We start from the raw sequence: 13,360 nt of genomic DNA on the forward strand, positions 1-13,360 counted from the left end.
TAGCTGCCGAGTATGCACAGTGGCCACTTAATGATTGAGTGGATGAAAGGCGGTATTGATGAGTCTCTGAGGAGAAGTCTGCTATACAGGCTTGCAAACTTGTTTAGACCTGCAGGGAAGAATGTGGAACTAAATACTTCCTCTGGAAGACTACTGAATGTCCAGCTTTTTTAATGTAGCATGGGATAAAAGGTCTTCAGAAGCTGTGGCTAGTTGTTTCCTCCCCCCGCTCCTTGTGAATAACTTCCTGTGTTTAGAGAGGGAGACTCTATGTTTATGCATGATGTATCTTCTCACAGTGTGAGTATAACTTTTGTTTGCTAATTATCCAATCTTGGATTTAAACCGCGAAGTGGCTGCTTTGGAGCCAAGTTTCTTTGTCTTACAAACTATGAAACTGGGCTGCGGACGGTACAGACTTGATGTGGTCCCTATTGATGTAGCAAGGAGGCCCACGAGTTGGGTTGTAAGCCAGGATGCCATGCAGCAACCAAGGTGGATGAGTTTTCACAGGTCCTTGCTGTACTACAAACTGAAGTCACAACCATGGGGCAACTGGTATCCTCCACTGGGGGTGTTTACATATGGGCTAGCGCAGTGCAGGCTTTATTATAATACAAATTAAAGACTCTAGAGCTCTAACAACAGAATGGTACCAGACTTAGGTTCCCTCCCCGTTCAGATGGTTAGTGAGGTCTAATAAATACCTGTGTTCTTGCTAAGAAGTGCTGCATTTCGGTGCTCAGGGAACTGGGCATTCTTTAGAGTTCTTCAGGTGGTTTTGAGAATGTAGAAATAACTGATATCTATGTGTTTTTTTTCCCCAGTGGGGTGATTACCCTTTTCTGGACTTTCCTGATGGGATTTTAGTCTTGACTTTCTCAAAATATCATACCATTATCTGTTTTCTCTCAATGCCCTAATGCTCTGTTTAGACTGAAAACCAAACAGTTTTGAAAATACTGAACGAGTGGTTCTGTGATGCATAGAAGAAATATCTAGTTGACAGGGTTTTTTTAATAGCATGGGATGTCTCTTCAGTAGTCTTTTGTTGCATAATTTGCCATGTTGTGATAATATATCACCTTGTGAAAGCAAAGCTTGGCATGCCTATTTATACTGTGCATGCTAAAGGGAAACTCGTTTCTAACCCTGCTGTTCCCTAAACAGGTGGCAGAAATAATGGAAATAGATGTATGGATACAAGACTTTGATTTTTAATTACCCCTGCTTTCTTTCCAGAAGGGTAGTTACAGGTTAAATGACATCTTAATCTGATCTTTGACATGCTTTTACTTTCACTTGCATGCACTATAATCTCTCAAACCCTGAGTTTGTACCTGTCTCCTCCTCTATTCAGTAATGCATGCGCTCAGCTCTTGCTGTGAAATCCTGTGAAGTTCATGTCTTGTCTTTTGCTGTTGATGACTTTTCTTTCCTGGCCCAGCAAGCTTTCTGCACAAGTTGAGAGTCCTTTTTGCTGCTGGAGCTAAGCTCGAACTTCCCCTGTGTATGGCAATACCTTCATCTTAGAAAGACAGGAGGGACTTAGCAATCAGGTAGACCCTTTCCTTGCCTTGTGGGAGTATTACACTTTCCTAGAAGACCTCTATATAAATGTGTTACTCTTCCTTAAAGAGTTCCAGTGAAAGGAAGCTCCCTGACCTTTCAGAGTTGCCTGTTAACTGGTCTTATAGTTGGATGGATGGTCCAACCTGAAACCTCTCTGCTGCAAGTAAAACGGATTGTTTCTTGTCCTGCAACACTGGACTAGCTGATGGACAACATCAGTCTATGGGATGCTCTTGAAATCAGTATTGGGACTTTGTTGATTCAGTTCTGGTTTTGAATTTAAGAAATAGGGAGTAGATTTAGATTGGACATAAGGAATAATTTTTTTTTTTACGATGAGGGTGGTGAGGCAGCGAAACAGGTTGCCCAGAGAAGTTGTGGATGCTCCATCATTGTAAATGTTCATGTTCAGTTTGGATGGGGCTTAGAGCAACCTGACCTAGTGCAAGATGTCCCTGCCTATGGCAGGGAGGTTGGACTAGATGATCTTTAAATGTCCCTTCCAACCCAAACTATTCTATGATTCTGTATATTTGAAATGAGGTAAGTGAAACCAAAGTAGTCATGGAATAGGTGTTGTGTACACCTCTGCATCTTAATAAAGAGTGAAGTCTCACCAGCAGAATTCATGTTTCAGTCTGTTAAAAGATTGAGACTATTCTGGTGAGTGACTGGGAAATAGATGCAGCTTAGACAGCTTCATGAGACAGGCTCTTGAATTGTTTATTTTTCAACCTAGAAAGAGGCAAAGCCAACAAGCAGAACTTCTTGGATGGAGAAGAGCAATTATGAACTTTGTGTAAGCTGATGTTCATTCTCTGCTCACCTGTGTGTTGCAGGAGCTTTTGTGGCTTATTAAAGCATTAGGCAGTCCTATTCATGAGTCAGGGACTTGGCTAAATCTGTGGATTGCACAGAGGAACGTATTAGTGTTTGGTAGCGCTTTGTAACTCTTGCAGTTGTGGCTGGCCAAGTGCCCTTTTCCCCAGTTGACTACTGATTCTTTTAGAAAAGAGGGGGAACTTCCAATGCCAGATGTTAGCTGGGAAGGGAAACTGATCATCAGCTCTTGCATCTTCCCATGTGTTGAGACATCTGTGGCCGGAACCCTTTTTTTTTTTTTAAGGCTGTCATTGTTTTCCTGTCCCCTTCCCCTCCACTTCTTCCTGGTTTTGCCTGTTGAAGGACCCTTGGAAAAGTGTTAGTCTCTATGTGCAAACCATACTTGCTTATCCAGGCTGTTCTTTATGTGTAACATCTGTGACTTTGTGTGGTGTCTAGCACAATAAAGTCTCTTTGCTACTTGGAGGTAGTGTAGTGAATGCCACAGAAATGAGACATTCATAATAATCCTTGTGATTCTGATATCTGATAAAACTATATAAAAAATCTTCTGGTTTTTTGCATAACTTACTTTGGAGGGGTGGGAGGACACGTGCAGGAGCAAAGTTACAATTTTTGTTCCAAAGATAGATGTATGGCATTTGGATGTGTTACTAGGGTGTGAAGCTTGATAACAGTTTGGGACTCAGCTTTTTAGCTGGTCATAGCCGAACGACTACACTGAGGTGTAGAAGTCCTAACTCCTGTAGCCTGTGTAGTGGTTTTTTTCCATTTTATTGAAGTCTGCAGATAGTCATTGTTCAGTACTCTTCTGGAAGGCATGCAGCTCTTGCTTTGATAACTGGTGAGGTAAAACCAAGGCGCTGCCCGCCTGGTCCCTTTCTCTCCTACCTCTTTAGCTGGAACAGCCAAAATTAGATTCTGAATTTGCTTTACTGTAGAGCAGCTCTCTGTCTCTTTCCCCCTGCCCTGAAAGTTTAGATGGGTTGTTGCTGTGAACAAGATACCAAACTGTTTCTGCTGCCTTTGTACTCAGTGTCCCAGCAAGAGCTGATAATAGGGCTGAAAAGCCTTTCTGATAAATGAAAGCACTTAAAAGAACACTGTCAAGGGTTTTTAGAAGATGTGATGCGTCTTGTCTGTGGGAGTTGGGGGTGCATGGAAATAAATTATTAAAGTACGTGTCTTTTCTCTTAATGGAAAAAGAACAATCATAACTTCTTAGCAGAAGGAGTGACAGAACAGTTTTAAACTGTCAAGACTGCTGACACTCAAGTTGTAATCTTAAATAAATACAACAATCTGGGTTCCTATTCGTGCCATTAGATCTAAGTAATCAATAACAATTTCAGTAAATATCATCCTTTGCTGCAAGTCTACCCTTCCTTTATTGAGAAATTGCTGAGTTTCTCTTTTGCGTCTCTTCTCACTCCTACTGCAGGATTGCTGGTCTGAAAGCAAGGGAAAACAAACTTCAATAAATCTCTTGTAGAGTTGTGTTTGTGTAGGGTGGCTGTGCTGTTTCACAAAAAAAGGGTTCTTCATCCATCTAGGGTTTAAATGCTCCTTCCAAAGCTGCCTGTTAGTGAGCATTGCCTGCTCTTCCCTGGTGTGGTAGGCTGACCTTGGCCAGCTGCCAGGCGCCCACCCAGCTGCTCTCTCCTCCTCCTCAACGGGATGGGGGAGAAAATAAGATGAAAAAGCTCATGGTTTGAGACAAAGACAAGGAAATCAGCAGTTACTGTCATGAGCAAACCAGACTTGACTGGGGAAGATGAAATTTATTGCCAATTAAAATATGTTTGAATGGTGAGGAAGACAGACAAAAATTAAAACATCTGCCCGTGTCCATGCGTCTGGATGTCGGATGGGATTTCACTGAATGCAGATGGTGCGCCCTCTCCTTCCAGCCCCAGTGGCAGGCAGGGAAGCACCTGTCCCCAGGAGCTGCCACTATGGAGGACGCTGTCTGGCCAGACACTGGCGGGTCTGTCTGGCACTTGCAGGTGCTTTGCCAGCTCAGCCTGGTGCCTTTCAAACACTGGTTGTGGTGCTTGTCCCTGAGGGAAAGTTGTTTCATGTCCCTAATTGTGGACTGGCTATGTTGGTGACGGGCATAAGGCACCAGTTTGTTTTTCAGCCCTGAGGTGGAAAGGCAGTTCCCTGCCTGTGTCCAGCATAGATTAGCTGGAGCTGGGCCCTGGGATCAGGTGACTAATCACCTATAAACCAACTAATTAAGCAATAGAGTAGGATAATGGCATGTTACAGCTTACCTGTGACATGCTTCGATGGGGGGGCGGGCAGGTGAGCAGTTGAGGGATGGGCCATGCTGAGCAGCTTGAGGGGACTTGGTGCCGTGGAGTGCTGTATGGTAATGGTGAAACACCCATTTCATGGAAGATATGTCAAATTTCTTCAGCTGACAGTGAAGAAATAATTGGGCACAAAGTTATTTTGGGGGAAATAGTCCCTGGATTAAGCCATTAACGATTTTCAAGAAACCATTTAAACAAACCCGCACCGTAACCAATTTCTATTTTAACCCATGAGGAGCTAAAAAGAGGATTTGTGACCCAGATTCCTGTAGCAGCTTTTCTCTGAGCAGGGCTGGAGGTGGAGGAGGCCTGCTGCTTTCACAGATAACGCCAGGGCCTGAGTAACCCTGACATTTAAAGGGGGGAAAATTGATTTCCTTTATTGGCCGGTTGAAATCGGAAATTGCAGAAGGTGCAGAGGAAGCTCTGGGAGAGGCAGCATTTAAAAATACTGTGTTATTACTCTTCGAAAGTGGCTTTATGTCACAAAAGCACTTCTTAGACAAAGACATCAAATTCCACCTGCTGTTTCTTTGTGTTTAAATTGAGAAAGTAATACATGTTGAATCAAGGATGAAGTTTTATGGCTCTTCTAGTATGTGGTTTCTATCACCATTAACATTTCTCTTGATGGCCACTTTGACAAAAACAAGAACTACTACTGCAAGTGTGGAGGTGAGACACGGAGCGGCAGCAGGGCTGCTGTGCTCAAGGTGGCACGCGAAGAGGTCTCAGAGAAGGCGCTGCTCCCCAGGATAGTGGAGCCTTGCAGTATTTACAGCACTAGTCCGATTCCGTATTGTCTCCTTGGTTTGTCCCCACGAGCATCACTAAATGGCTTCCTTGCTTCCCAGGTGCTGGAGGTGAGATAAACCCCTGTTATTAGGGCCTGTGAAGTGGCAGGCGTTGTGCCCTTCTGCTGTAGGTAGGAATCAATGGGGTTTTGGTTTCAGCAGGGATGTGATGGTGAAAGTGTTTTTTGGAAAAGCTGGAAGGGACGACAATTTATGTGCAAGACTTGAGTTGTGTGTTACTGAGAATGAGATGAGCTTGTGGACATGGCTTCAGCAGGGAAAAATGAAAGCAAATTCTATTGGAACACAGATAAAGTAAATTCCTCTTAATTTTCAGCTGAGTTTATTAGAGAGAATTCAGAGTTGCAGAAAACAGGTCAAGATACCGCAAGCTGAGCAGATAATGCAGGAATTCATGTCACTGGTGCAAAACTGCTGAAAGGTTTTCTTTAACAATTGCAAACAAAACAAAACAAAAAAAAACCCCAACAAAATCCACCACCCAAGTTATTAATTCTGTGACATTTTTAAAAAAAATGCTGCATTTTTCTACTGTTCAAAATGAGATCAGGTGCTCTTGGGCAGTGTAGGAGTGACCAGATGAAGAGATTGCATTGATTTCAACCAAACAAATAAAGCAAACAATTTAAGTGAGCTGTTGCAGCTTATTTAAGTAGGCTTGGCTTGAAGAGAACAACATTTTTAAAGACAAAGAATCAGTAGTGGTGGAAATGCGTGGTGACTATTCCAATTTTGCTTTTTTTGTGGCCTGGCTGGCCACAAAAAAAAAAAGTGTTTTCTTCCTGAGCTGTGTCTTGATAGGAGTGTCTTAAGCTTCCCTGTGAAGCAGCTAAACGCAAGGCTGGTGTCAGTCTCCTGCATGCCATCAGGCACGTTTAGCTGGATAATATACCACTGAGATGGGAACATAATCGGGCTGCTTTGGTATCCTCTGCTTGCCCGGCTTGCCTTTTGCTCAAGAATCCAGTAAAGCCTTAGGCCCTGCTGTTAATTGTCAGGGCTTTCAGGGCTCCTGGCATACACATGCATAATGCATATACCGCATGCAGACAAACATTGAGAGATGGGTTCAGAGTAGGGGATTTCAGTAAGGCTAATAGGTTTAAGGAAATGGCTTTTTTTTTCTCTTTCAAATAATTAGTGGGTGGGTTTCATTTTTTTAAATGTCTGACAGTTTTTACTTAGCACAAAGCACTTTATATCCTAGCTCTTGCCACCCAGATAACTGCTATTTTCTCTGTCCCCTTCTGCATTTCCCACTGGCTCCCTTGTGTGTAGGTATAGTGAGGTTTTATGAACGCCTGTTTTACGTTGGGGGTTTTGGTATTTTTCCTTTTTTTTTTCTTTTAGCAAAAAACCCACAACCCTTGCTGAAAAATATGTAGAGTACCAGTTAGTACCCTTGACAGTGGCCTTATGGCAGCAGCTTCTGCATCTGGGTGTATCATGGAACTGCCCAAACCCTGCTGTGCAGGGACTGTGTGGGAGATGCACACACAACATCTCTGCAAAAACATCGTATTTTTCAAAATACGATAAGTAGAGAACAAAATTGTGACCAAGGCCAGAGTCGAAAGGGAGGCTTGGGATTTGCCTTTGGTTTTAACTCCAGGTCTAATTCAAGTGGATCCCCCTGTGGTGTGTGAATGTCTGGGAGCTGCCTTGCCAGGGTGTACTGAGGAGCTGGAATTTGGCTGTCAGCTTTTGGGGAAGGGGGCTGGTTTTGCCCCGAACAAGACACTGCCTCTCATAGCAGTGTGGGCAATGGATTTTGTTTTACTTACAAAAAGCGGACCAGTTTATCGGGGTGGACTGGGTTTGCTGCAAGTAACTGCACTTGCTTGCAACCTCTTCCAGTCAGAGCTGGGGTAACGTTAGCCTTGAGGATCTGCCTTATCTGGGTTTTATTGTGTCGTTGCTCTGGTAACAGCAAGTCTTATACCTTTATTAAAGGAAGCAGGGATATTTTATTTTACTCTCTAGACTTCAATCAAAGGGAAATTTTGAGGTTTCTTTCTACCGCGGTTTTTGCTGTTAACAGAAAATTTGCACTTGCTCTGCAGAGAGCAATTTTCAGAGAGCAAGTTAACCTTTTTTTGGTCTAAAAAGGATGATTTTTTTTTTTTATTTTAACCATAAAAATCAGCACTTTTATTTTTTTAACTTTGGAAAATAAAGTTCAGAACTTGCAAGAACGCTAGGTGTCCATATTCTAAATGAAAACCTGGGCTTTTCACACAATTTTAAAAAATGGGGAAAAAGTTTACAGGAAACTTGAAGTCAAGAAGAATTAAACCTTAAAAACTTTGCATATGCTCAATGCCACACTGCTTTATCAGCTTCAATTCAGAAATCAGCTCCAAGGTCATTCGGGACTGTTTCGGAAGCAGGTCTTGCAGTTATAGGGCAGCTGTTGGGGAAAGCTTGTTGTCTTATGGCCACTGTGCCTTTTCTGTGCCCGATGGCTGAGTTACCTTGAGACAGTGTTTGAAGTGGTCTCTTGGTCAACACAGACATTTATTGTAAAGGCTTTTAAAATAATTTTGTTTTATTTTAAAAGAGGACGGGAACCTGGTAATGACAGAGAATCCATTTTAGAGAAGAACAACAGGGATCCTGCCTTTGGTTTTGGGAGCGTCTCTGTACATGTTGTTGCAATATCCTAGCACCCCACTTCTAATAAGTTTAGTTTTGCTGTATCCTTCCAAAGTAAGGCGTTTCTTTTCTCTGCTTCAGTTGAAATGCCTCTTCTCCCCCAGTGTTTCTATTTGGAAAATCTGTAAAGCCTCCTCAGAGGACCTACTGTTTCATCTGGATTCAGAAGCAGTTGACGTCCCATCTGCTTGGGACTGGTGTCTAGGAAGTGAGAGAGAACTTGCTGGGAAAATATATTTTGGTGTTAATGGATTAGGATTTAGTAAAGTCTTAGTTGTTGCTTTACTTCTAATTTCATTTGATCTGGAGTATCAAAACCAGAATGCTCAAATTAAGTATTCATTATTGTGTTCTGTTTTTCTTGCAGGGAAGTTACCCAGTATGGGAAGATTTTATAAATAAAGCTGGGAAACTGCAGTCTCAGCTTCGGTAAGTTTTGTGTTACACAGTCAAGATCCCCTACAATTCCTTGTATGTGCAAACATTAAGATTAAATGCAGCTTCTGCCAGGATAATTTGCTAAGCATGTCCTAGTAAAATTGTTCATATTTCATAGTCAACACCCATGTATGTAATTTTTCACATACTGCTACTGCTGTTTTAATGTATTTAGGAAAATACATAATCTACCACCAGCTGTACATAATAAACATAAAATGAGCTAAATTTCATGGCCTCTGGTGGAAAATTGGAAAGACAGTTTATTGTTGTTTAGTGAACACACACTTGGAGTTAGCCCTATGTTGTCCTTTTTATTAGTGTAGAATACAGCAGGTTTTTATTAGAAGAGGGTTCAAAATATTAGAGAGTCTTTGGTAGTCTTAACAGTACTTTCTTCTGCCTTAAAAACGAGGGGAATTTCTGTGCTGGATCACTTATAGGTGATGATTAAAACTTACGTTATTGGGGTATACTTAGAAAATGGCATTCTGGATTACTTAATAAGTGCCATATGTATCATACTCAGACCAATTGTGCTATCTCTAGAATTCATTCACTTGTAAAATTTGTTTCTGCTAATATGAATCCAAGCTCCGCTTCTTCACAACTCTCCCCAAACCACAATCTCTGCTGTGCTCTCCAGAGCATCAGCGTGTTTTTCACAGCAGCAGCAGTGGTAACAGGTACGGTTATTGGCAGTCTATTTTGCAGTTCTGTGTTGCATTGTGAACTGTTCTTGAAGAAGCTAGGGTTTAGGCTCATTTGCCCTAAACAGCTGGAATATGCTGTTCTGCCACGCCGTGCCTGAAGTATCACACTTGCATGTGGTTTTTTCTTTTCCAGCAATCATGTCACATTGAGTGTGGAAGAAGCAAAGGAAGTAGTGAAAGAAGAGAAATGGAGAACTTTCCTAGCCCTTTGTACTCATTATACACAGGCCTTCTGGGAAGGCATGAGGGATAGTTTTGTTTATTTCCCAGTCCTGTGGTGTTACATTCAGTCAATGTAGTGCTTTTCTAGCTACAGGAACATGCAAGCAGGCAGCTTGAAAGCCTGTGTTTGAGGATTTGCTGTCCATTTCTAGCAAATGTGAGCCATTTGCCTCTGGTTCATTTCTGTGTGCTCTGATAAAGGAGAGCAGATGTCATCTGAGCTGGAGCCAGGTCTTCCTGGATCTTGTTACTGGAGAAATGGAACTTTGTTATTAGCAGTATAATTAATAATTAACAACGTGGTACATGAATAACAGCATGACCCACAAGTTTGGAAGATGAAGAACACAAACACTGTCAAGGAAAATCCCAGAAAAGGTTATCTAGTTCCAGGGCTCAGTATTGCTAGCTAGCTGTCAGGAGGTTTTTCTTGCCTTCCCTTTAATCTCCTGGGCATGTGGAGAGCCCTTATGCATTTGGTTGGTCCTCTCAAGCCTGGTGTGGGTTTTTTTTTGTGTGTTCAAATCTTTTGTGCTGTCAGTAGGCCATTTATTATGCTGCCAGTTATGTTCCCTGTATCTTGAGCATATTTGGAGTGAGACTTGCATAAAATCTGACCTAATTAAGCAGTCCTGTGGTCTTTTTGGCCAAGGATCAACTTTCCTGCAGGTCTCCCGGGTTTTTGGAGGGTAGCAAGGAGCTCTTGAAACAAAGTGAAGTTGATGGTCCTCTTTCAGGATTTTGTTTGGAGAGGCTGACTGTTACTGTTAGGAGAGGCAATCAGAGTTATTGGTAGAAAAGATGTGCAGAAACAGAACCATGAGGTAACTGTGGAGAGGGCATGGTGGCGCTTTACCTGTAGAGCCCTGGCCTACTTTCACTTAAATTGGGTCAACCAGACTATAAACCCATCAGAAATCTGGTACCGACCTGAGGTGTTTAGGGCTCTAGGGCCTGCTTATGTAGAACAAACGTGTTCGGAAAACTGTAACTCACGTTTGCTGTCCACTTGAAGAGATGTGTGGTCTGTATATGCTTTCCAAACCTGGAGGGAGATGGGGCTAGTGGGGTTAACGCTTTGGATTGTGGAGTCTCCGAGATTGCTGGTGTACCTCTTGGGAAGGGACCTGCCTGGAGGAGCACTGGATCACAAAGGGGTTTCGTTTGCTTTGGGGTTTTTTTTTTGAGTTTTTTTTTCTTCTCTTCCCTCTTTCTCATTTGCCCAAGAAGTCCAGACCAGTTGGATTTCTAAGAAGTGGCTATTTTCTGTTTCAAGGGATGCTCATGCTCCTCAGATGAGAAATTCAGGAAAGTGTTTGGCCAGGATCCTAGATAAAAGGAGGGTCCTGCATGCTTCCTCTTAAAATATACATGTTCCCTGGAATTAGCAGTGGCTGTAATTTGTACACTAATGGTTGCAGTATAATGTGTGTTAGATTTGTTTTTCATGTTTGACTGCTTAATATTAGTTCATCAGAGGAAATCAGCTAGAAGGGGGATGGCTGTGCTCTTTTGAAATAGCACCTGTCCTGTGCAATTCACAGCACGGAATTAGCATGGCTGCCTCCAAGTCCATAGTGCTAACACAAAGCGAGGAAGGGATTAAGAAATGAAGGAGGGAAAAGGCTAAATTCAGATATAAAAGAGGATATTTTTTGTGGTCTCTGCAAGTTCACAGTGGTATTCTTTATAAGCCTAAATGTTTTTGGCAATAATTAAATAGGCAGCAATGAGACACTGCTAATGTTTTGTTATCTGTATGCATTTCAGGACTACAGTAGTAGCAGCTGCTGCCTTTTTGGATGCCTTTCAGAAAGTGGCTGACATGGCTACTAATACACGTGGTAAGCAGATGTGTCAATATTGAATTTAACAGAATGCTGTGTGGTTTATACCATTTGTCGTAATAAAAAAAGTCTAACGTGTTACATTGACAAGCAGATCTGAGAGACATCTGTTAGATAGACTTGCACTTTGAAAAAGCAGCACGTGAAAAAGGAAGTCATCTTTTCTTTACTGAAAAAAAAATGCTGGAAACCAGTAATTTAAATGTGTCATCAGTCATGTGAGCACTTCTTAATTACCATTTGAATTGTATGTTGATGAATAATATTTTAGAAAGCAAGATTTACTGAAATCTGTATTCACTGACGCTTCTGTACCTTAAGTAGATGTAAAAGGCTTGATATTCAGCTGGTATAAATAAGGGTAGGGTTGCTGAAGATAGAGCTGATGCTATGGCCTTTGGGATCTGCAGATAATGATGATAGTAGCCTATACTTATATCTTTGAGGAAAGTCTTTGCTTGTCCTTCCTCTTTTTTTTAGTCAAAATTAATTTTCCTGGGCTGTGGGCTTCTCTGGGTAACAGTCTAAGCTTGTTGGTGAGTATGGAGGCCAAAATAGTGCAGCTGGCAATCTTTCCAGGCTGCTGAGTTGGAAGGAAACAAAAGGCTGCTTCTCTCTGATGTTGGATGCCCAACATCGCCCAACATGCCCAACGGTGACCAAGGCATCGCGTGCAGATGTCCCTGCAGCAGTAGGTCATTCCCCATGGTCGCTGTGTCCCCGGGCTCTGTTGCTGAAGAGCAAATCCAAAGTGCATATATCACTGCTAACTGAGTGGTTTTCGTCACCTCTAACCTTAGAGGTTTTGTAACATTTTTTTAAAGTTCTAATGTGTCCTTGGCATTTGACTTGGAGAGTAAGAAAGTAATATTGCTAACGTGAAGAGTATGCATTTCCATTAGCAGTGTGCAAGCTCAGCCAGACTTCAGTTTCCCTCCGTTTCTAGCTAACAGGAGTAGCAGCAGCTGCTGGAGCAAGTATCAAACAATAGAATGACAAGAAGGAATAATATTTTTTCCTTTATAAAGCTAGATAAGAAGTTCCTAATTCTATGCATCCCTTCTGTAAATTATGGGTAATCTATTAATGTAAAATAATAAACACTCCAGAAAGTGGAATAAACTAAGGATGAGACCCAAGGCAGAACTTAACTTGGATTTCTAACATGTCTTTCCTTCGAGCATGCTCTCTTCTATTTCTTCTCCCTCCCCCAAAGGGAAAACAAAGTAAACCCTACCAAAATCCTTGAGACTTGTCTTCTGGCTGTGCTGGCAGGCCTATAGAACTTGCATTCAGGTACCAGAACGACTGAAACTCTCTTGCTCTCTGACAAAAATGGCTTGTGCGGGTTTTTGAAGGGTATTTTGCACTTTCTGCTGTGTTATTTGGACCATGTCCAACAAGCATCGTGTCTTGTCTCTTATCTCTTCAAACACATCCTTTACAAAAGGGGCTCTGTAGATCCAGGCCTGCCAAATTTGTATAGCTCCTCTGTTCTGTCTTTCTGCCTTCCTTGACTGAAAGGATAGAAGGGAATTTTGTTTTTATTTTTAGAAAGTGATGTTCTGGGCAAAGAATCAAAATTCCAAGCTAGTTGGTGGTTCTGATCTGCCTCCCAACCCAACTTCCACTCGTGTCCATTCGAGTATTTACATACAAGTAATCTATTGCCTTGGAGCATCTCTGAGGTTGCACATTGGTTCTTTAACAAATACAAATCCTTATAGCTTGCTGTGAACAGGGATAAAAGCCTGGCCCCATTGAAGATGATGGCAAAACTCCCTGTGACTTACTAGGGCACAATTTCATAAAAATGTGTTTTGCTGTTAGTATAAACAACCATATTCGGAAAACAAAACCAAACAAATTTAGTGTTTTTCTTCTCTGATGTGGGGATTTTAATGGGCTCCCAGTTTTCCCTTTGAGGAGTTATCTAA

At 42.0% G+C, this 13,360-nt stretch overlaps 1 protein-coding gene across 11 annotated transcripts in view; it reads left to right on the top strand.

Moving 5' to 3' along the window:
* The window catches only part of MTSS1 (MTSS I-BAR domain containing 1), a 131,025-nt gene that overhangs the window by 8,401 nt on the left and 109,264 nt on the right, over positions 1-13,360 (top strand). For 10 of the 11 annotated variants that reach the window (XM_076329118.1, XM_076329113.1, XM_076329115.1 and 7 more), the window contains exons 2-3: positions 8,571-8,632; positions 11,347-11,420. The exons of the other annotated variant lie outside the window; for it this stretch is intronic. In XM_076329118.1, coding sequence (XP_076185233.1) covers positions 8,571-8,632; positions 11,347-11,420 — 136 coding nt within the window. The remainder of the gene's footprint in view (positions 1-8,570; positions 8,633-11,346; positions 11,421-13,360) is intronic. 11 annotated transcript variants of the gene reach the window in all.

The sequence above is a fragment of the Aptenodytes patagonicus genome, chromosome 2 (genome assembly GCF_965638725.1).
Source record: "Aptenodytes patagonicus chromosome 2, bAptPat1.pri.cur, whole genome shotgun sequence".
NCBI classification, from domain to species: Eukaryota; Metazoa; Chordata; class Aves; order Sphenisciformes; family Spheniscidae; genus Aptenodytes; species Aptenodytes patagonicus.